Source organism: Buteo buteo, chromosome 12 (assembly GCF_964188355.1).
Source record: "Buteo buteo chromosome 12, bButBut1.hap1.1, whole genome shotgun sequence".
Classification (NCBI taxonomy): domain Eukaryota; kingdom Metazoa; phylum Chordata; class Aves; order Accipitriformes; family Accipitridae; genus Buteo; species Buteo buteo.
This window is the reverse complement of record NC_134182.1, coordinates 31,382,783-31,407,418: the sequence shown is the minus strand read 5'-3', so window position 1 is coordinate 31,407,418 and position 24,636 is coordinate 31,382,783. Positions and strand designations below refer to the sequence as shown.

Here is a 24,636-nt window from a genome sequence, read left to right as displayed (position 1 = left end):
AACAGTTCTATTAGTCATTACAAATTATGTTAGCCATATAAATAATCCAGTTAAACAATGCTTTCAAATAAGATAATTTTGCACTAGAGGAAAACCTAATCAATGTTGTGTTAATAAACCTAAAATACAAAGATTGAACCTTACCAATACATTAATTTCAGCTGGAGGAGAGGTTATGTTAAATTACCTATTACAAAAATTCTGCACATTAAGCACATTAATCATATTCTTGCAAGACACTTTATTTTTGAAAAATACATTTTTTAAGTATTTGACATAGTAAGGTACATGTTTATTATCTATTTTATTATTTATTAATTAGTATTCCATGTATTTATGAATATTTTTTATTAGTAGTGTTTTGTTCTTTTGTTCATACATTGTTTATTCTTTGGGAGTTTTATATATCTTGTTTAGTGCTATAATCAAAAATCCTCTATATATTTGTGGTACAGTAATGTCTCTGAGCTTTGGTTATGTACTAGCTTCTTGTTATGGTAGCTGCTTCATAAACAGTGTACAAAATATAATCCTTTTGACTTTTCAGTCAAACTGTTTGCATTTATCCTTGTTCTTGTTTGTATTGTTATCATATTAAGTAAATTTGATGGAAAATGAAAGTAGGTATAAGCCATGCAGTTACATTTATTTGTGTATTACTTGCTTTTTTAGCAAAGTCAGTGTTGTTACTAGTTTCTAGACTATTGTAACTTCTTTGAATCCTTGCTGTATTTGCAGCTCCATCATTTCAGTTGGTATAAACAGTAATTTTTATACTGCTGATATAACACAATTTTGTCTTTAAGACAAAGCACAGTTTCTGAAATTGAATTGATTTTTCATACTTATGCAGGATGTGAAAAATCGACGAAATCCTCGCCTTGTGCCTTATGCTCTTTTGGATGATCGGACGAAGAAGTCAAACAAAGACAGTCTTCGGGAAGCAGTCCGCACCCTTCTAGGCTATGGTTACAACCTGGAAGCTCCTGATCAAGATCATGGTAATAAATTTTGTTGTTTTGCTCTTCTCTCTCTCTCTCAAAAAAAATTAGAATATTCCACTCCACTACTGGATTCATTACTCCAATAAAACAATCTGAACAGGTACAGTGTCTCCAAAGCTAGTAGGTGCTTTTCTCCATCTTCTGTTGTTTGTATTTCCCTTTTTTCTTGCTTTCCTTATTGTTTACTTTTCTTGTTCTGTGGCCTCAAATGAAGAATTAAGAAATGAGATATTTTTACATTTTAAATCAGTGATACAATTTCTTTGTATTTCATACACTTCCTTTCAGTGTTCATTTTGTAGATTTGATAGTTCAGATGAATCAAAATTAAAAGCTTAATCAATTTAAATCAGGATTGTGAATTCTACAAGACAGAACCCTAAAATACAGAAAATCAGGAAAACCTGTTTATCATCTTTCTCATATATGGTCTTATGCCAGGGAATAAAATGTATGGTTACATTATAAATATGTGCATAAATACCTGCATAAATACCCAATCTAAAATTAAGTAAGTTTTTAATTTAAAATGTTTTAATTGGTACTATATTTGTTATTTCAAGACAGAATATTAAAATTGCTAAGAAAAAAATCATATGTAAATGCAGTAGATGCGTATTTTATATTCCTACAATTTTAACTTTACGTAATGAAGAATTCTACAATTCATGTACAATCTTTTATTTAAACACTTAAAGCTACAAGAAGACATTTTCGAAGACAAATGCCTACAAACCAAATTTCTATGAATGTCAAAATGCAAGTTTAGAATTAGATAGTCCGTTAGAGCATTTAAGCTTCCTGACTTTCTCATGTCTTTGAAGTTGAAGAGACTATAGGTGAATTTTAACTCACTTCTTACAAATGTTTTCTTTGCATTTGCATCATTGCCTGATTGAAGATTTTATTGATACTGTGGGCAGTATTTTCAACATATATTGTTTGAGTTTGATAGATCCTAAACAGAAAAAACCTACATAAACTTTTAATAAAGAAGTTTTAAAGAAACAGTACACAACATTTACTTTAGTAACTGCAGCATATAAAATGTTAAGAGAGAAAAGACATCAGGAGACATAATGTACAAATAAAATAAATTCTCTTATAGATTTTGGCATTTAAAATGACAGTTTTCTGTCATGCTGAGATTAAGTTGTAAGACGGAACATGAGAGAGGGATATTCTTGGTACTCTACTGTCATTCTGGAACACTAACTGCATATATAGGAAGGAAATGGTAACATAAAAGATACAACACCTCAGCAACCATATTATAGAAGTTGGAGATATGGAAATATGGAATAATTAAATCAAAATTGAAACTTACATACTTACAGTCTCAGCAAAGTGTGGAAAATTTGAGAGATGTGTCTAAACCTTATTTTATCAATATATTGATTAATAAATGATTATTTTTCCTGCTTTATATAGTGATGTTATTGTTAAATTTGGACCTGTTTAGGCCATAGACCTTCAGCAAAGCATTTCTGTGGAAGATCTAACTGATACCCAAAACGTACACAGGAAACCTGCCATTTTCAGTTTCTTTTCCAAAGCGTGTACATGCTCTGATCCTCAACTTTTATGAGAGGCTGCTATTAAATTGCACTTTTAAATATGAGACATCACTGATACCATGAGGGTGTAACAAGGCTGGATTGCTAAATGGGCAAAACAATGTTTCCTAGTGGAGTAGATTGTGTTGGTGGCAAAATGCCATGGTGTCACTGTTAAATCTGCCTACGCCTAGCCTGGAGAGTTTAAGGCTGTGGCATAATCTTGTAATTTCTTCCCCTCCCGCTGTGGGAAGGAGATGCTGCGTACAGAGAGTGAGCATGGCTTCTGCTTGGTTCTCAGAAAGTGGGTTGGAAGGTATAGGAGGCTTTTGCCTCTTGTGAAGGTAAAGGGACTCTCTAGTGGTGTAGGGTGAGAGGGAGAGAGAGCACATTCATTTTCCACAATCTCGCTGAACAATATTAATCCCCTTACCTCATTTACATCTCTGGGAACCATGTGACCTTGCCTTTCCTTGGGAATGAACTGCTGGACAATTTTATTTTTTGTTTACGATGCAGAGATCGTTAAGCTAGTTCTGTGCATGGAGTTATTAATGAGATGTAAAGAACACAATTGCAATCCTTGCATCTGAAAGGTGTCATCAATCCTGTTGCAAAATTCCCAGAGGAAAGGACCTGAAGAACAGTGTCCCACAAACTGGTCTTTCTTAAACAAAGACTGGAATTGCATTCAGCAAAATATTTTTATACTCATTTTGGGGATTTAGATTTTACAGTTTATAAGCCTCTCAAGTTTTTGAGATGAATAAAACATGTCGTAGGGATCCTCTTTCATCAGCCAAAAATCCATACTGTTATTAAGGGATTTAGAGCCCTCTAGTGGTGGTCTGCATCCCCAGTCATTAATTTTATTTTAAACATTGATTTACAAAGCTCTGTAGTGTCATTTTTTTTATGCTTTATTATTATTATCATTATTATTATTACTACTTACTGGTTTCCCACAGCAGCTGTATTTTTGGGCTTGCTTAGAATCTAGAAAGCATTAGGTTACTTAGAATCTAAAAAGACAACAAATTCTCAGTTCCCAGGCTTTGTGTTTGTTCATCTCCTGTATAGGTGAGGTACTGAGGGTCTTCAAAAGTGGTTTTGAGGCATTAAATGTGTAGACCATCAAAGAGAAAATTTTACTGATAAAGAATTAAGTGGCAGAGAGTTCAGAGTTGCTTACAGGAAACTTAATGAAGTCAGGCATTTGGTGGCATGAGAAGTGATAGTAAGTTCTGAGGGATGTGATTTTATAGGCTATTCAAGATAATATTGGAAATGTGGACCTTGATGTGGCTGAGAAAACAGAAGAGAAAGGGAGAGGTTCTTAACATGGTCATACAGACAGGTAGGTGCAGACATATCTGAGCTTATAACAAACTGGGGAAGAAGAGCAATTACGGTGATCAGACTGGAATACTGAATTTTCAAAGGCTGCACAGGCTTTGATACCTTACAAATTTGTGGGAAAAGATCCAGAATGCTTTAGGCATTCTTTTTCCTAATCTGAGAAAAAAAGTCAGAGTGATCCCCGAGTCATGTGATTTGATTAATGGAAAGAAAACTGTATAAAATACCAGAGAATAGAATAGCTGAGGAAACTTAAGGAAGAAGGATCCAGAGTTTAATTCAGCATTGATTCTTGTGCTTTGTGAAATTATTTTCATCTTTTTAAAGTGTGATTTTTGTCATTTCAAACTATCTCATGGTTTGAATTAATAATAAGGTCTTGGAAAGAAGTGTCAGACTGTAGGACTGTGTAACAAGTAAGGAACAGTGAGGGAGTTTTGTATGTACTCACCATACAAGGTTGTTCTTGAAGCTATTTTAGCAGAAGATACATAAAAAAATGTGTAGAGTAGTGAAAGGCAGCTCAGGGAAAACTCACTGTATACTGACATAAAATATTGAAGGAAAGCAGAAAGAAGATAGGATTAAAAGTGTTTAAAAGGATGTTAGGAATGGCCATCTCCAAGGCACCGAGTAGGGTCATGAGTAGTACTATTCAAGTAAAATTCAGGAGTAAACGTTCTTAGACAATTTTTGAGAACTTTTTCCATAGGTAGTAGATGAATGCCACATAGCTGTAGGTGAATCAATAAAGGCATTTTTTCAAGACAGTATGTTCAGTGCAGTGAGGGAAAGAAGAAAATTGGAGAAGTAGGGGAGTCTAAGATTTGTGGTTTTGTGAATGACAGAAACAAAAGTACATTTTTACTGGAACAGATTGATCTGGAATGTATGGTGGGATAACATAGGAAAAGAGTGGAAGTGGGAGCAAAGGAGCGGGATAACCCACAAGAGAACTGGGATGGATAGATGAAGAGTTGGATCAGAGCGTAGAGATTCAAGTCCAAAACTTTCATGTTTGTTAGTTGACAATAAAAAAAAGGAGAAAATATATTTATTTATATGTTTCAAAGCAGTACCTGTACCAGCATACTACTTCTGCCTCTAAAAATCTTTGCTTATAGATTCCACAAATGTTACAAAGCAAAAATGTGAGGCATAAACCAAGCTTGTTTCTACTGCTGTTACAGAGCAGACAAAATAACACATTTACATTTTTACCCTTCCCTTGAGGTTTCTTTTCTCCTCTTTCTCTGAAGCAGCCCAATAACAACCCAGCTTACATTTTTTTCATTATTTTTTATGCCATTATTCCTTCATGGGGTAAGAGAGTCAGTGAATACATTTAGAAGGAATAAGTTGAATGTGTCAAAGTTTAACTTTAGCCTCCTTTGAAACTCTTCATGTAGCCATTTTGGTCTTTGAGAAAAGATGTTATTACCTGACAAAGAGTGACTTTTAACTTAAGCACTCTTAAAATAGCTTGTTATGAATCACTTGCGATTAAGAGAATTTTGGAATGAAGCATAGTAAGCTATGATAAGATAAGCACTTGTGATCATGCTATAGGTACTTAACCAAATGAATCAGTGTCTGTGAAAGCTTTTATTTTCACACAGCTGTTAATGTTATTTTACACTCTATTGCACTACACAAGAAATGTGAACAAGCTCTTTTTCTTCATCTCAGCTTGACAATTGACAAACGGTAACTTTGAAGTGAGGAGTGGCAGGTTTTAAGGCACTCTATAAAATCTTGTAGTCATCTGACTATCTTCAACAGTTTGAAAGAGAATAAAGTAGAACAATCATCACAATTCAAACTTGGCATCTTGTTGCTTCTGTTATTTCACTAGCTAAATAGTATTTTCTAAATAGTACCTTGGCTGTGACTAGGTTTTCCTTTGTTCTTGAACAGGAACTTGCCTTGATTTGAACAGGAGTTGCCTTTAACACTACTTTTATGCCCTTCTTAAGGGCATCTTTATTCTTTCCAGACTTGCTGCCCTTTATCTTGACAGAAGTTAGTATATTTTTTTCCTGAAGCAGGAATATAATTACTTTGGGCTTTTTGTTGCTGTTGTTAAAGCTTCATGCAAGACTTCCTTTTATGATTCCTAACCTCCATTTTCCATTGCGTCTGCAAAAACATCTAAATTGCAGCCTTCCATATATTATTTATTATAATAACTAAGAAATATAGTAATTTTTTTTTGTAATTATGACATACTTAAGAAATCTTATTTTTAGAATATAAATGAGAATATTAGGTGAATTGATCACAGTCTAAGTAAAGAAGATGTCTCAGTTGAGGAATCTTGTCTCAAAGACAAACGTTTGTCTTTTATGGTGATTGGAAGATTAATTTAGTGTGTATTTTGTTGGGGTTTGTATTGTTGGTGTTTTTGTTTTGTTTAAAATAACTGAAAGCCAAGTCCACAGAATCACAGAATTGTTGAGGTTGGGAGGGACCTCTTGAGATCTCCTGGTCAGGCAGGGTCAGCTAAAGGAGGTTGTCCAGGTCCATGTCCGGATGGGTTTTGGTTATCTCCAAGGATGGAGCCTCCACAACTTCTCTGGCAATCTGTTCCAGTGTTTGACCACCCTCACAGTAAAAAATGTTTTCTTGTGTTCAGATGGAATTTCATGTTTTTTAACGTGTGTCCATTGCCTCTTGTCTTGTCACTGGACACCACTGGGAGGAATCTGGCTCCCTCTTTTTCATTCCATTCCACCAGCTATTTATACTCATAAATGAGGTTCCCCTCTGAGTCTTTTCTTCTCCAGGCTGAACAGTCTCAGCTCTTTCTGTCTTTCCTCATAAGAAAGATGCTCCAGACCCTTACTCATCTTTATGGCCCTGTGCTGTACCTGTTCCAGTAAATTGGTGTCTTTCTTGCACTGGGGAGCCCAGAACTGGACCCAGCACTCCAGATGTGGCCTCACTAGTACAAAGTAGAGGGGAAGGGTCACCTCCCTGGGACCTGCTGGCAAGGCTGTTCCTTATGCAGTCCAGGATACTTCTGTTATTCTTTGATGTGAAGCTACATTACTGGCTTATGTTCCACTTCTCTGCCAGGACCCTCAGCTCCTTCTCTGCCAAGCTGTTTTCCAGCAGCTCAGCCCCCAGTGTATTCTGTTGCCTGGGGTTATTCCTCTGCAGGTGCAGGACTGCATTTCCTTTTGTTGAACTTCATGAAATTCCTCTTAGCCCAGTTCTCCAGCCTGTTGAGGTCCCTCTGAATGGCAGCATAACCACCTGGTGCATCAGCTGCTCTTTCCAGTTTTGTGTCATCTGCAGACTTGCTGTGCGTGTACTCTGTTCCATTATCCAGGTCACAAATGAAGATGTTAAATAGTGTTGGGTCCAATACCCCTGTAGACCCCAGGACCCCTGGGGTACTCCATTACAGCACCCATATTGGTCTGCCTGCATATCTTGACCCTTAAGTTCTGAACTGTCTCCTGAACCATGCCAAAGCAGTTCTCTATGCATTCCAGCTGCTCTCTCACATAAAGGGCAACTCTTCCTCATAACCTTCCCAGCCTGTCCTTCCTAAAAAACATGTGTTTATCCATCACAATACTTCAGTCATGCGAGTTATCCCACCATGTTTCTGTGATTCCAGTGAGGATCATAGCCCTGTAACTGCACTCAGACTTCTAAGTTCCCCTTATTTTTTTTTTTTTCTTCCCCATGCTGGATGAATTAGTGTAGAGTCATTTCAGAGAGGTACCCAAGCGTGCTGATTCCCCAGAATGGGTAAGGCGCTTTCCCCATAGGGCTGTTCTGCAGGCACTTTCTTCTTTTCATGCCTATGCTCAAAGGAATCCCTTTGCCTTTTGTTTTCACTGCCTTCATTTTGTCAGTAGTTGAATACAATACTTTCTGTGTTGGGATTTTTTTTCTTTACTTTTTTTTTTATTTTTTAAACCTTACAGCAATGAGACTGGACGTGTGCAGTGGGATAATGGAGAAATTCAGGATCTTCCGCACAGAAAAGACTTATGCAGTGAAGGCTGGGAAGTGGTACTTTGAATTTGAGGCAGTTACTGCAGGAGACATGAGAGTTGGCTGGACCAGGCCGGGTTGTCTGCCAGATCAGGAACTTGGCTCAGATGAAGAAGCTTTTGTTTTTGATGGCTTTAAGGTTTGTATATGTTTATCTGTAGTAATATGAGTGATTGCAAAACTTTTAATTTTGAGTCTTATTCCATGTGTCATTGCCTCAGCTAAATTGCCTTCTCTTTTTTCCTTTGTGTTTTACGAAATTAATTCTCTCTCTCTTTGAGGGCCTAGGTGGAATAAGGAGGATCAATGTCACCTGAAAAAATTAATTAGCAGGTTTTTGGCATTTCTGTAATTTTTTTCACAGCTTCACAGTATTTCTACAGTATATATACAGCATTGAAAATCTAAGTGACTTACTCAAATTCAAATTAGTGGCAGAGCTGTAATTAACTATGAATCATTTCTTTAAAATTTTAATCTGTTGTTGTCTCTATAAGAAGTGCCATTAGGGAATAGATATGTTTAAGATTATTAGCAGTAAGTGTTTGAGGCAAACTTTGGTACAAGTTTTTTATAGGAATGTAGAAGTTACGAAGAGTATACCTAGGTTTTCATGGAAATCCTTACAGTTTAGAGTAAATGAGGTATAATAGAACCAGTAATTTTTGCTCAAATGTAACTCTGCATGAGACAGTGGCAGATGGAAATCTAGTAGTAAAAATATATAGGAAAACAAACTTTTTCATATGTTACTGATTTTCATCACAATAGATTAAATGACTAATTAAAACTTTTTATTTCAGTAGGAAGGCAAGTGCAACAGCTATCCAAACTGTAATTGCTATTAAGGCTACTGATGACTCATGTCAAAATGTTTCTTGTATCTAGTGTTGGAATTCATTTCCTTTATTACTATTACAATATGTAATAGAAATCAACAGTATTCCTGGCTGTTCATGGTCAGATCAAGCTCTCAAGCTCTATTTTTTTAATGTTGGAATTTAATTTTTTTCCCAGTCTAGTATTACATGAGAAGATGCCTTAAAAAGAGAACTGAAAAGTTGTTTTTGTAAAATATCTGATTGGCTTAAGTAAACTATTCAAGTCCTGTGTCCTTACTAGAATAGCTGTCTAGTACCTTGTCTTCTGAATCTTAGATTTTGACCTTTGGCTCAATCCACAAAGCTATTTTGTTGTCTTTGATTTTGATGGGTTCTCTCCCCAAAAAGAAAAATGCTTTTGACCTCCAGGATACACAGAAAGGCTCATTTGTTTTGTAGGATTTTCAGAGTGGATACAGAAGATAAAAAACTACTTGTGATGGAATATATGAATAGGGAACCTATTTGTTATTAAAACTGCTTTGTTTTATGCATGTTACAGTAGTTCTTAATAGATGTTAATTTATTTGAATTCCAATCCAAGACCCCATCCAAAGCCTTTGCAGTCTTTGACTTGAAGGTCAGTCATACAAATCATTAATCATGCCCTCAGCTACTCTGGAATCTATCAGAAGCTCAGAGTGCTTGTCCCATCCACAGACAATTCTGTTCCTTCCCAAATCTGGTATGACAGGAAGTTTAATTTAGTTTGTACACAACATTTTTAGAATTATACTTAAGGAAACAATAAGGTTTGTTTTGAAGCAATGCGTTTATAGGCTACTAGATTAAATAAAAGCAATTGCTTAAAAAGTTTGTGAAATAGCTATTTAACATTGTAATTGATAGCATATTCTTTTCGTTGCAAGTCTTCCATGGAGCTTCTGCAGAAAAACTAAGCCATGCTCTTACTTGTTACTAAAATGTTGAAATAGCAATTTTCCCTGTCAGCTCACTTAGCAACGTTTTGCAGTACTGATGTGAGGGGTGCTTGCAGGAAGTTAATTGTTCAATTTCCATTTTCAAAGTCAACTTGGAGTACTCACAGGCATTGTTTTGGAATGATATGCTGTGAAAGTGTTAATTCTACTGCTGTCTGAATTGAGTGGGCTAATTACTAGTTGTGCTACTAAGGGAGAGAGGAACACATACATTGTCACTATTACTCTTTGAAATTCTTTTAAATCTTTTTCAGGCACAGCGGTGGCATCAAGGTAATGAGCATTTTGGCCGCTCTTGGTTAGCAGGAGATGTCGTTGGATGTATGGTTGACATGAATGAGCACACTATGATGTTCACCTTAAATGGTGAAATCTTGCTTGATGACTCAGGTTCAGAACTTGCATTCAAGGACTTTGAGGTTGGTGACGGTAAGTACTATAATACATTGTGCTGTTAACTTGCTGTTGCTGCCTAATTTTTGCTCTGGCTTCCCTTTAATGTGGTGTGCTTTTTGTCCCGTCCCGTCCCGTCCCCCCCCCCTTGGGGAACTACCCTGTGTCCTTTTCTGTATTTGATTAGTATCAAGCCTTTGGAAAGGAGGCATGCTGGGTGTTTGGATGAAGCAAGGCCTTTTTCTGTGGTGAACTTTGCAGCCATCTTTTGTGATCAGACCTTTTCACTATTTTGCAGGGATGTGTCTGGGGTGCAAATTCATGAGCTTTAACATTTCATCTGCACTGCAGTAGGTCACCATATGATATAACAGAATCATAGAATGAATCATAGAATGGTTTGAGTTGGAAGGGACCTTTGAAGATCATCTAGTCCAACGCCCCTGCCATGGGCAGGGACATCAAATTTTATCTAGATCAAGTACTGAAATACTAGCAAGTTTCTGTCAAATTAGTGAGAGCATATGGTAGGGAGTTTAAGCCAGCTTTAAGGTTTTGTTTTAGCTCTGGGAGGAGAAATGACACCTGATCCAGGATAAAGCCAGCTGGCACAAAGTTAACCTCCAAAATTTTTTACTTAATTCTAAACCAGCAGATTGAGTTTTGTGCCTGTTGTTGTAGTGTTCTTCGTGCAGCTTTCAGAGTCCACAAGAAGGTTTTTGTTTACCATGAAGTAGTAGCTTATGAGATTGCAAAAGATGGCAAAGATTGTGAGGTTGTGTCAGGTGCCAGATTGATTCTGTACCACAAAAGTATTTTTGTTTCTAAATTTAATTACATACTTGTGTGTGAATGGGTATATAAAAGGGTAAGAAATTACATTAATGTAGATAACTGCCTAAAATTTCTGAACCATGGTAACAGAAAAAAAATTATTTTAAGCTTTAATCTTTCCCTTTCATTTGTTATAGGTACATATATTCTCTCATATGTATTATACATCTGTTAGATAATACATCTGTGTCTGAGAGATAAAGTCAAATTTTTTAAAAAGTAAAAGCTGCAAATGATACTTTTGGGTTACTGATCCCTATTCCGAGGGGAAAGATGAATCTTATACCTATTAATTAGGCAGTTCCCTCCTTGAATTTTAACCACTTTACTTTCAAGTGGATTTCAGATTATTTTACTTTCAGGAGTGCTTTGGGAGAAGAAATTTTTGGGGTTTTGTTTCTTCTTCTGCCATACCATAGGAATCAGGAATAATTTGATTTCATTTAAAATGAGATAATTGCCACCAATTTTCTAGACTCATGCCTGTTACTTTACTGCCTTTAGATTTCCTTAGATACTGTGATAACATGAAGAGGAAAAGGGATGCATGAATAGGCTTACTGTTAGTGGTTTAGGCATAAAGTAATTGTGGTGCCATTCAATTATAATGGTTTTCCAGTTATTAGGCAGTATAATCCCATTGAGGAGTGAGGGATCCTGAGAGAAACGGGAATTCCATGACGTTCTGAGGGTAGCCTGTTTGACCACTATTTTGATTTCAAAGTTGATGAAATTGCAGTGGTGTGATTTTCGTGGTACTTGTTTCTAGCTGCAGGTTTAGATTTAAGCACATCTCTGTTGTGTCTGAAACTGCTAAAGCAGTTCCTGGCTTGACATGGAGCCCGAAGTCCTTGGTAACCATGTCAATGTCAGGCCTCTCAGATTTTTCACAATATCCTTGTAATTTACAGTAAGTTCCTCTAGTGTCGTGTTTGTAGAAAACAGCTTGCCTTTGAAATAAGATCTCCTATTCTGTTTTCAAAGCAATATGCCTATTGATCTCAGATTTAATAAGTCCAGATCAATATCTGTAAATATTATGGGTATCATATACAATTCATGGGGGGGAAGGGGGCGGCAGGGGGAGAAGGCATCTATATGTATGTGTGTGTATATACAAACACACGTATGAAATACCCAAATTAAATGAGACTTTTATAGAGCTTTAATTTTTTTGTAGGCTGGCTTTAGTTTGGTTTTGTTAATGCCTCTTGCTTAATAGCATTGAGATCTTTCTGCAGGTCACTTCTATCAGTGAATTGTGTGCATGCCATATGCTGCTGCAGAAAGAGATGTTTTGCTTTAGAAAAAAGATAGAATTTCTGATCAGAGCCCAGTGTCCTGCTTTGAAGGATGCAGTCTGACTATAAATCAGTCCTGTAGTTTTAATTTACTTAGGAACAGTGAAGAAGGAGCATGGTGCTCTGCCAGCTTACTAATAAGGCTCATGTGCTGCGTCTTAGGTTGTAGTACCAACAAGAGGAGCTCCTTGGGATTATGGCAAACTAATTTGTTTGTGAGATACCATCTCAGTAGTAAAATTGTTAAACGTAATTGCATATTATTATGCATTTGTGTAAGAGAAATTTCACGCTGTAGGTATGAACAAGTACACTGTGCAAACCAAACTTTGTTTTGTCAACTCATGATCTCTGTGAGCATGAACTGTTTGTAGTGAGTGTATGACAAATTGGGTCAGGAGGTTCATCTTGTATTCTTGAAAGTAGGGAACTTCATAAAAAGTGTTGCTGTCCTATGCTTTTGCCACATGTGACAGACAATGCTAGAGGTTTACTTTTCTAGTGGTAATGTTAAAATCTTTCAACTTGTTTTGCTATTTCATATAGTAAAATAAAAGTTTTGTTCCATAGCCCAGCTATGCACCTGGAGATTAAGAGCTAGGTCATGGGAAAATCATCTTTATATGTAGCCTCCAGCATCCAAGGCCTACACAGGGTTTATGAAATATCACATCTAAAATGGCTGGATACCCATTTAGAGAAGGTTACTGAAAGTTAATTTTTATTCCACAGTAGGACACTTAACAGCCTCACGCACACACTCCCTATAAGATGAGATGCTATATCTTTACCAGATATGGAAGAGCCCTGAAACACCTTAATGACACCTGTACCATTGGCGAATCAGTGCAGAATTTCACCAGAGATGGAAGTAGTACTTCCATAATTAGGACTGGCACTGGTGTTTATATTCCATTCATACAAAGCAACGGTTAATGTGTAGTTATGATTACTTGCAGGAGTTAGCTACATGTACAGTACCGTTCCAGCATCATTGAAATTTGTATTGGTGAGAGAGATTGTCATCTTGATTCCATATTGGCTACAGTTACAGGGTTGATGGAAAATACTGGATTGAGTAAAAAAACATCAATGAGAGTTTTACCTCTGTAGGAATTTAATTCTGGGTTTCTTTGTTTTCTTTCAGGGAATCTTGCAAATCCTCATTTACATTTTATTTGTGTATGTGTAAAATATTTGCTTCATATCTAAGAATGAATCTATCTGTGAGATCTTCTTTTCTGAGCCCACAGGAAAATGCGTAGGTAGAGGAATTAACAGTTTATGTGCATTCTGTTTAGGAAGGGTAACTATTAGTAATATTTTAAATATTTTACATATTTTAAATATTCCTGTTTGATTTAGTTTTGTGTCATGTATACATCTCAGTCTTCATGAATAGAGCTGATTATCTTTTCTTGGATTTTGGATGGCATCTAATTATCTAATCAGCTTTTTCTATAATATATGCTTACTGAATTCTGCTGATAACATCAGCTGCTATTGCTTTTTTTGTTTTGTAAAACAATTATTTCCTGTTTGATTTGAGGGCTGTAATAAAGAGGAACTGGCTATGTGTTAATTCTTAAGGTGCTGGAGATAGAGCTTGCTACTTCCTTTTAGGAAATATTTGACCTGTGCAGAAACATAAAACAATTGTTCATATACATAAATACAAAAATAAAGACATACATATAGATAGGGCGTGTTCACAACTAATCAGTTTACACCTCCTTCTCTTCAAATGCTTTTTTTTAAGCTTTTGTTCCTCTCTGTTTTTTATGAAAATGTAACCGTGTTTGTGCCAAAAGTCTAGTTAGGTCACTATTTTGTTTTCAACAGCAGTGGATAGCAAATGCCTGTGGGTACATGTCAGAACAGGATAAGCAGACAGTGATACAGTCACCCAGGCTCCAGTGATTTCTGGTCCAGGAGCTTTCTGAGGCAAACACGGTATGTTTGTGTTGGTGGCCCTGATGGTTTGTTTTTGTTTATGTTTTTTCTTTTTTTTTTTCTTTCCCACATGAAGGTCTCTAAACACTTTTTGAATCAATGTGAACTTTTAGCATCCATGATGCTATGTGACAGAGAATTCCACAGCATTGCTGTGAAGTGTATAAGGAAGTTTCTCCCATGTTTTTTAAGGTTGCTACCAGTTTCTTTGATCATAATTTTTGTTAGGAATGACACTGAAAAATCATTTACCATTCATCTTCTCTATGCCACTCATAATGGGGGTATGTATCATACCCCCTTAATAATTTTTTCTTTTGAGGCTGAAGTATCCTAATTTCTTTAATTGTTGATGATAAGAAAGCAGTTTCATTCATGTTGGCCATTTTCAGATCTATTATATCCTTTTTGAGATGTGGAAAACAATACTCTTCATAAGATTCTAAATGTAGGTGCCATACATCCTGGAAACATCTGAAAATGTTTTATATCAATAAGAATTGGAAAATAAATGGTGAGGTGATTCAGACAGACAAAGCACATGCTTTGGGCTGCCTATACCTATGTGGCTTATAGCAAATCTTATGTCATTTTTGGTTAATATTGTGAGGATTCATGCTGTCAGAACTGTTTCTGTGAAAACCCCTTCTCAAACAACTTGATGTCCATAGAAGGTCATTGCTATCCTTGAGTTATGAGCTGAGATTTGTAACGTTATTGAAAGTAAAATTTTGATTTTTCTTTGCTTAAAAACTTTTGCAACAGCTTATGGATTCCTTTAACTTAACAGGGAGCCTAGTAAATTCTCCCTACTAGAGCTGCTGGGCTTTGCCACAGCATATATCTATATATGCAAATATAACTTTCCTAGTTATGTGTTGTATAATAAGATTTTGTTTCATTTAGTGCTGGAAAATATTCTTTATTATTGTCTGCCATTGGATTTGCATTAGCAGAATGGACATAAATCATGTTGTCTTAATCATCTGTGTTATCTGAGAAGTTGATGCCTTGTGATTTAAGAGCCTTGCTGTGAACATAAACATCTGGACTTAAACTTACATCTACTAGTGTATGTCCTTAAATTTATCCTGCCTAGTACACATACACATGATAACCAATCTTGTGTATCTGTAATAAAATCTTCAAAAGGTGGTACTGAAGACTGATTTTTCTTTTATCTGGTGAGCAGTCATTCCTGTAGATGGTGCTCTGGAGTTTACTTTTGTCTAAAGAACATATCTTGATATTCTGCCCTTTTTTAATCTGGGCAGCCTAAAGAAAAGTGAAGAACTAGTTGTATTTTGTCCTTATACCCTTCAATATCTGATATGTTCACTTGAACCAGAATCATTGAACAGAGCTTCATGTTTCTCACTGATACGAAAGAAAACATTTTGTTAATAGCTTGGTCAAATGAATCTGCAAAGTGGTTTGTAGCTGTGGAAATTCAAAATCAGGATGAAAAGGAACAGAAGAAACAAGAGATTTTCTTGGGTTTTTAGGCTGTGGTGCTGAACCTGAGGAAAAAAACCCCAAACCTTCTTTTAAAAAGTGCAGTCACAAGTGAGTTCCCTGTGCTAGTGAAACAGTAAGAGAGCAGATGCATACAAACGTGAAGCTGACTGAAAAATAAAACCAAAAAACCCAGCCCACCCCGCCCCAAACCTGCCATAAGTTTCATGAAGCTCCAGTATCATATTATCAGTTCTCATTATCCAGAGCCACACCGTGTTATGAAATTTTTTAATTAATTAAATTTATATATTTTTTTCTTTAATCTGCAGCATGCACTTGGTGTATATTTGTAATTTTTTTCACTACTGTAGCTGCATGGACAAGCACTATATTACTTTCAAAGTAATTTTTGAGGTTCTCTCAAAATACCATGACTAATGGAATTTTAGGAGGAATATCAAAAGTAGTAAGACTTGGAGTAAAATTGACAACACTCTACCAGTTTAGCAGAGAGAATAACTAAGAGGTGGTTGTCAGATTCCCTGAAGTACTCTTAGATTTCTGTGAAGTAAATTCAGTGTTGCATGAAGAGATCTGTGGCTATTAGAGGGATTTTTTTTTTTTTTCAGAGTGATATTTAAGGTACAGTACTTGGTGACATGCAAGAGGAGGTCTGCTATCGATCACTGCTTGTGTTTATAGTGTTTAATTTTGGGAATTATTTTTAATTTTTTTTTTTTCAAATGATTTTTAATTGGGTTATGGAAGAGAGCAGTTCTCTGATGTTGATGATGTACAACCAATGCATTCTTTCATCTTGTTTTAAGGATTTCTACCTGTGTGCAGCCTGGGCCCATCTCAAGTGGGGAGAATGAACTTTGGAAAAGATGTCAGCACGCTAAAATATTTCACTATCTGTGGCTTACAGGAAGGGTATGAACCCTTTGCTGTTAATACAAACAGAGACATCACCATTTGGCTGAGTAAAAGGCTCCCTCAGTTTCTACCAGTGCCACAAAATCATGAACATATTGAGGTCTGTGATCCTATTACAATGTTTCCAGAGACTTCTTCCATGAATATGTTTGAATTACATTTCTACTTTTGCAGTTTTAGACAAGATTTTTAATGGGATATATTGACCCAATTCTGGATGAACCTTGCACCTGTTACAAATTTCTTACATTCAGTGGAGTTGCAAATAATATAATTATTTGGTTGTTAGTATTTTTTTATCTGTGGAATCTGTCATGTATGTAAACATGAAAGTCTCAGAGACAAATTCTACAAGATGTGCTCATTAAGAGCTTCTTGTGCAGTGAGAGCTATGTTTGTAAACAAATTCCAGAAATTGGGCATTTCTACATAACAGATACCACGTGTTCTGGTGCACACATTTTGTGAAGTGATTTTTCTATAACTAATTGGTTTTGATTTTAATAAATATTTATTGGCCAATTGTGTCAACACTTATGTCCCAATCAGTTGTGCATCTTGATGGAACTGAATTTATGCCTTGTAAGTCTACCATGAAATCCTTCTGAAATTGATGAAATAAGAACCCTTTTTCAGCTGATGTGTATCACAGTGTAGTATTTAAGAAATAATTTGTGTTCATGCATATGTACATGTGTGATTTATATTAGCTGATCTGTGTTGTTCTGGGCAGGGTTGGATTTATGTTGCAGAGTTATGATGAGAAAGGTCATTCCTTTGTGAGTGGGGGTTTTTTAATTAACAACAGAACAATAAAAACCTCCACTCCTTATAGTATTTATTTCCCCTTAAAATGGCAGCACATGATTACAATACATTTGACCGTTGACAGCATACTGTTGCAAGTTTTTCAAGCCACGGATGCTTATTCTAGAAATAGAAATTGAATATTTACAAGGGGGGAAAAAGCATCAGCTTCAAAACAACTACATCTTTACATTTGATAGGTGATGAGAATTGATGGCACCATAGACAGCTGCCCCTGCCTGAAGGTCACACAGAAGTCCTTTGGTTCACAGAACAGTAAAACAGACGTCATGTTTTTTCGATTAAGCATGCCCATTGAATGTGCTGAGGTATTCTCCAGATCAGCTGCAGGAGGGTTACCAGGCTCTGGTCTTTTTGGCCCGAAGAATGACTTGGAGGATTATGATGCTGATTCTGATTTTGAGGTTCTAATGAAAACTGCTCATGGTCATCTAGTTCCTGACCGGACAGAACGAGAAAAAGATGCCACAAAACCAGAGTTAAACAACCATAAAGATTATGTTCAAGAAAAGCCTTCACGTCTTAAACAAAGGTTAGTAGCACATTTAGGCTTGCCTTTTTTTTTTTGCTTTTTCTTTTTTTGTCTTTTTTTCTTTTTTTTTTTTTCCCCTGTTTCTTGAATAGTAGAGGAAAATTCTAGTCAGGTCTGCAGAGACTTTTCCCTAATTCTGCCCTAGATTTGGATATAACACAGTAGGCAGGACAGTTAACCTTCATGTGGTTAAATTACATCATATGCAATATATACATTAAAATTAAGCAGAAAAATGAAAACATTTTTCAAGCTATTGGAAACCTATCACTTGGTTAATTTTGAAGGCTTTTGTGATTATCATGTGATGTACATTTTAAAACCATGGAGATCCATACTGATAGAACTAGGAGGTCTTCAAAGTGACATGGAACGTTTTTTCACGTGGCTTCCAAAAAGCTGAAAATAATCTTTATCTAGAAATGTATATTCGCTTCTTATCTCACTCAGTGAACCAAATAATCACAAGAATATTCTCTAGTTGACATGTTCATTCTCCCTAATTTTTCTTGTGGAATCAGGAGCAGAACACCTAACTTGATGATGCTGTGGAGTTGCAAACAGTAGGCCATTACTCAGACAATATTACTGCAGCTTTCCATTCCTTTTCTGCTCTTCTTTTCCAAAATTGGTTTGTTAAATATTTCAATTGCAGAATAAATCAGGGCATATGGATGGTATTTTTAAATGCATGAAGGTCATTTAAAGTTCCACATTCTTCCAGAGTGACATAGGTGTTTAACAGTCTGATAATTTATTAAGTTACATAAGTTTAGTTTGCAAATAACTTCCAAGCTCAGAATTCATTTAAGTGCTTTTAAAAATGAGCTTGTCTCTTTTCTGAAATTTATTTTGTGTTAATCTACATGTAAGTAATAAACTAACAAGTGTTATGTATTAATAATGTAATAAATACTATGTATTTAGAGCTATCATAATAAATATAATGCATTTAGGGATAATGTATCAGTGTAAAATTCCTTTGTGTATATATATTGATGTATCAAGCTTTTCATATAGATTTTGATTTTACTTATTTTATTACAGATTTATGCTCAGGAGGACAAAGCCAGATTATAGCACTAGTCACTCTGCACGGCTTACTGAGGATGTGCTAGCAGATGATAGGGATGACTATGATTATTTGATGCAAACTTCCACGGTACTGTAACATAGGATTGGTATTTTAGCTGTTTGCTTTTTCTTTTTTTTTTTTAATAACTACATGTTTTTGCTTGTAAGAGTTTCAGAAACAGTGTAATTTTCGGGCAAAATTTTTAATTTAAATGTCTGTGGTGGTCCTGTACTACAGAAGTTGACTGCTATGTTCCTTTTTTTTTGACTTGTTTGTCAGTCTAAAACAATTTCCACATGGAAAGCCATAAATTAATTGAATCCATTTTTGAAACTACTATTGATAAGAGGAAGAATAAATAGTTCTAGAATAATGGAATAAATAGGAAAAAAATGCATTAAACTAATAGGTCAATGTTCAGGAGCATTTGAAAACATCCATACTAATTTTACTCAGCATGAGCATGGAATTCCCAGTGAAAGTTTTGTGCAGGTTTTGTGCATCTTTGACAAGATCAGCTTCATAAGCACTGACTCTTCAATGTTGAAAGGCAAAAATACTTTCTCCTCCTGGATGTATTCTCCTCTTTCTGAAAGATATTAGATACTAGAAACTGAGTCACCTACGGTATAAAAGTTGTAGCTGCAGTACAAAAATAGCCTACAATGCCATGATGTAGAAGCCTACAATACAAGTGTATAAACCGCATCTTTAATCTTTTCCATTTTTTGTTTTAACATACATATTTTGTTGGCTGTATTTTGATTTATGTCGTTGCTTTGCTTATGAATTGCACTTGAACAAGCCTATGCTACTTTTGAAGAGATGATATTTTTTCAGATTTTAGAGCAACAAATTAATTTTGAATCAAACTGATACACTAGAAACCAAATACTAACATTTACTGACATTATTTTTTTATTGACAGTACTATTATTCAGTGAGAATATTTCCTGGTCAAGAACCTGCCAATGTCTGGGTGGGCTGGATTACATCTGACTTTCACCAGTATGACACAAGCTTTGATTTGGACAGAGTGCGTACTGTCACAGTTACACTGGGAGATGAAAAAGGGAAGGTTCATGAGAGGTTGGTTACAATTTTCTTAAAAAGATACATATTTTATATCCATAAAATCAACTAACAATTTATAAACTGTAAATGCAGCCCATTTAATATAATTGGGTTGACGTAAAAAAAAAAAAAAGTAATAGGAAAAAGTGTAATTTTGCTTGTTCTCTTGCTTGTGAAGAAATTGTAGAGTAATGATCTAATCAAATCAGTAGGCATTGAAAAGTAAAATAGCACAGCTTTTCTATGTAGTTTCGGATCATGATCCTGCAAATGCTGACTTCTGAACTGGTGCAAAGTAGAGCAAAATACCTTGTGGTATTTTTGAGCAGGCCAAATTAGTACAACAGCACCTCCTCTCAGCACTTCAGCTTGTAATCCATGCCAGAAACTTTGTGTTATGCTTAACATCAAACAGTTTAAAACATTAACTTGCAAAGTCAGTTTTGTCTCTTGGAATTTTACAGAAGATTTGAGCTTGTTCATATTTTGTCATCTTCAGTTTTTATTTTTTCAATTATGAAGTCTAGGTTTCATTGAATTTTGGTATTGGTTATGGTGGGATCTGCTGTTTTCAGCCACAAGGCCCTGTTGGTTGCAGCCATGCAAAGTTGTTCTTAGTCCACTACATAAAGTTTACACGCCATCCATGAATAAATTTGTCTTTTGACATTCAGTATAAAACGCAGCAACTGCTATATGGTGTGCGCAGGAGAAAGCATGAGCCCTGGACAAGGACGTAATAATAATGGTCTGGAGATTGGTTGCTTGGTTGATGCTGCCAGTGGCTTGCTGACTTTCACAGCTAATGGCAAGGAACTAGGCACATACTATCAGGTGAGTATTTCTTTATGATGATGTCCAGTGGGAAGGGGGAAAACTCAATCCTCAGACTGCATCTTATTAGAAACATTTGTACAAGACTGGAAGAGAAAGTAATTGTTGCTATTATGACAGTGATTTTTTCCATCCTGTTGGATTTTCTGGGGTTTTATTCAAAAGCTTGCACTTATCGACTGTCAATACAGATATTAGGGTCTTTTTTTATAAGTAATAGTGTTTTGCTGTCTTCTGTGGTTATATATTTGTACATCTTTGATTTAGGTTGAACCGAGTACAAAATTATTTCCTGCTGTATTTGCTCAAGCTACAAGCCCCAGTGTTTTCCAGTTTGAATTGGGAAGAATAAAGGTAAATAATGCTTGGTTTTGTGCAGGTTTAGGACTAGTATATCATATCAAATAATGTTATTTTTTTTTCTGGCCATTTGTTGCCTGCAATGTGTTCTTGGGTTTGGGCACATTTTTATGATTCCAAGTATTTGCACTATTGCCATTTTTATTCTTAACTCAGTTTTAAATACGTCATGTATTTAAAATACAGTACATTGGATGAGAAGGGTTGTAACTGATTAGAATTGGCAGATGATATTGCAAAGTCCCATTGAATTTTCTGAATTTCATCCTTCATGATGAAATGAAATCACTGGGGCTGGTAAGACAAATCTCTTTTTCTACAAACAGACCATGGATGACCAGTGTATCTGCAGATTAGGTTAAGGTTTTAAAATAGTTTTAAAGTACATTCAAACAGTACATTTAAGAAAACTGAGCTGAAATTTACTTCCTTGCTTTGGATAAATGGATGTCTAAGAAGTCAGAGGAGGTAAAAGAGTAGAGTTCAGATCTCTGGTCCAAGGAAGTGACCACACATTCCATTCAAGTTTCTATTTCAAATTTAGCTATTTTAAAAAATTTGTTATGGACTTGCTGCTGATCTGCCAACAGTTCCCAGCTGGTTTTACAAAATACTGAAAAAGTTAATCTCCTGTTGCACTGTACTTCACTGTACTATATGTTGAATATATTTATTGAAAAATATAATATATTAATTGTTTGGTAAAGAAACTGATTGTCTCTTCTGTTGGAATTTTCCAGAATGTAATGCCATTATCTGCTGGCTTATTCAAAAGTGAACACAAAAACCCAGTCTCTCAATGTCCTCCACGACTTCATGTCCAATTTCTGACTCATGTGCTTTGGAGCAGAGTGCCAAACCACTTCTTGAAGGTTGATGTCTCTCGGATCAGTGAACGTCAAGGGTGGATGATACAGTGCCTGAATCCTTTGCAGTTCATGGCCCTTCATATTCCTGAAGAAAACAGGTTGATTTTGTGTTTTGAAGTATATCAGAGTTAGGTTGGGATTATGAAGCTAGATGTAATAAAATTTCTATAAGAAAAGCCCAAGGTCTTCTCTGTATTTATAACACATGTAAATAAAGGCAGTGTGTATTGATTTAGCTAATATTAAACATTAATCTTATTTTTCAATTTTAAAATCTGCCTTCTTTTGTTGTGTTTCCAACCTCTCCTAGTTTCTCTCCAAACTCTTTAATAGTATATATAGGTTTTGAATGAAAATGAAAGGAACTTTGTTTATAAATTATTAAAGATAACCTATAAGATAGGCGAAGATCTGTTTTTGTAAAGATTTTTTAAGATTTGTGACCAATTTAATTATTCCATTACTTTAATTTTCTGAAATTTAGTTTTAACAGTTGAAGAAATTTAATTTTATGATTTCTTTGTTACTCAAATATCTCAGCATTTTGCCAGTGCCAAAACTGAAAATAAAATCACTAAAAAATTAGGTAAGAATTCTAAACAAACAATCCTGCCCTGAACCCCCTGCAAATGAACTGGTTAGTCTGTTGCCATTTTGCAGCCCCAGATCTAAAAACAATAAATGATATAAATATCTCAATCTATACTCGTTTTAAAACCTTCATTTTCAGTTACCCAAATTCTTGTTTGTAGTGTGAAGAAGTACTCTGTGTTAAGTAAATAATTTTGATCTTTCCCCACTGAAGGTAATTGAAGTTGTGCTTTAGGAGTGACTTGAATAAATTCCTGATTGAACTTTGTTGTTAATCCTTGATTCTTAGGTTGACAGTGTTTCTCACATGAAAGCTGAAACATGGAAAAAGTCCATCCCTAGAACTGATATTGTGCCAATGTTACCCTTAGGAAGAATTTTGAATTCTTTCGCTTAAGTAAGTTTTTGCACTGATACAGAACTTACTGTATTATTTTTTTCTCTGCAGAACAATTGATATTTTAGAGCTGACAGAACAAGAAGAATTGCTGAAATTTCACTACCATACCCTCCGATTATATTCAGCGGTTTGTGCTTTAGGCAACAACCGAGTGGCCCATGCTATGTGTAGCCATGTGGATGAATCTCAGCTCCTGTATGCTATTGAGAATAAATATATGCCAGGATTATTACGTGCAGGATATTATGACTTACTCATTGACATCCATCTCAATACCTATGCAACTGCCAGGTTAATGATGAATAATGAATTTATAGTTCCAATGACAGATGAGACCAAGAGTATTACTTTGTTTCCTGATGAAAACAAAAAACATGGCCTCCCTGGTATTGGACTTAGCACTTCATTAAGGCCAAGAATGCAGTTCTCCTCTCCGAGTTTTGTAAGCATTAGCAGTGAATGCTTTCAGTTCAGTCCTGAATTCCCTCTGGAAATCTTAAAGGCCAAAACGATAGAGATGCTGACTGAAGCTGTTCAGGAGGGCAGCCTCCATGTCAGAGATCCAGTTGGAGGTTCTACAGAATTTCTGTTTGTCCCTCTCATCAAGCTCTTTTATACCCTCCTAATTATGGGAATCTTCCACAATGGGGATCTGAAACACATCTTGCAGTTGATTGAGCCCAGGGTTTTCAAAGAAGCAATGAGCCAGGAGGATGAAGTTGATTTCTCAGAGAAGGAGCTGAGTTCAGATGAGCTCAAGTCAGAAGAAGGAGAGGAAGAAACCAGAGGGGAGCAAGTGCCAAAGGAAGGACTCCTTCAGATGAAACTTCCAGAACCTGTTAAATTACAGGTAACAGTACTGCCGTGATAGTGGTTGTTCCCATTTCTTCACAGATCCTTTTTTCTTCACTTGGTAATTTTGCTTTCAAGGAATGCAGCATTTTGATGTTAGTTAAATAGATAAATAACTTCCTTACACGAAACAACAAAAAATGGACTGTCGTGGTTTAACCCCAGCCAGCAACTAAGCACCACGCAGCCGCTCACTCACTCCCCCCCATCCAGTGGGATGGGGGAGAAAATCAGGAAAAGAAGTAAAACTCATGGGTTGAGATAAGAACGGTTTAATAGAACAGAAGGAACTAATAATGATAATGATAAAATGACATATAATAAAATGACAACAGTAGTAATAAAAGGATTGGAATGCACAAATGATGCGCAGTGCAATTGCTCACCGCCCACTGACCGACACCCAGCTAGTCCCTGAGCGGCAATTCCCCACCCCCACTTCCCAGTTCCTATACTAGATGGGATGTCACACGGTATGGAATACACCGTTGGCCGCTTTGGGTCAGGTGCCCCGGCTGTGTCCTGTGCCAACTTCTTGTGCCCCTCCAGCTTTCTCGCTGGCTGGGCATGAGAAGCTGAAAAATCCTTGACTTT

At 35.9% G+C, this 24,636-nt stretch overlaps 1 protein-coding gene across 6 annotated transcripts in view; it reads left to right on the top strand.

Annotated features, from left to right (window-relative positions):
• RYR2 (ryanodine receptor 2) overlaps positions 1-24,636 on the top strand; it is a 455,131-nt gene that overhangs the window by 275,092 nt on the left and 155,403 nt on the right. For all 6 annotated transcript variants that reach the window (XM_075043205.1, XM_075043203.1, XM_075043202.1 and 3 more), the window contains 11 exons: positions 854-1,001; positions 7,861-8,069; positions 10,007-10,181; positions 16,519-16,727; positions 17,635-17,987; positions 19,035-19,149; positions 19,991-20,151; positions 20,811-20,970; positions 21,238-21,324; positions 22,071-22,297; positions 23,239-24,040. In XM_075043205.1, the coding sequence (XP_074899306.1) occupies positions 854-1,001; positions 7,861-8,069; positions 10,007-10,181; positions 16,519-16,727; positions 17,635-17,987; positions 19,035-19,149; positions 19,991-20,151; positions 20,811-20,970; positions 21,238-21,324; positions 22,071-22,297; positions 23,239-24,040 (2,646 nt within the window). The remainder of the gene's footprint in view (positions 1-853; positions 1,002-7,860; positions 8,070-10,006; positions 10,182-16,518; positions 16,728-17,634; positions 17,988-19,034; positions 19,150-19,990; positions 20,152-20,810; positions 20,971-21,237; positions 21,325-22,070; positions 22,298-23,238; positions 24,041-24,636) is intronic.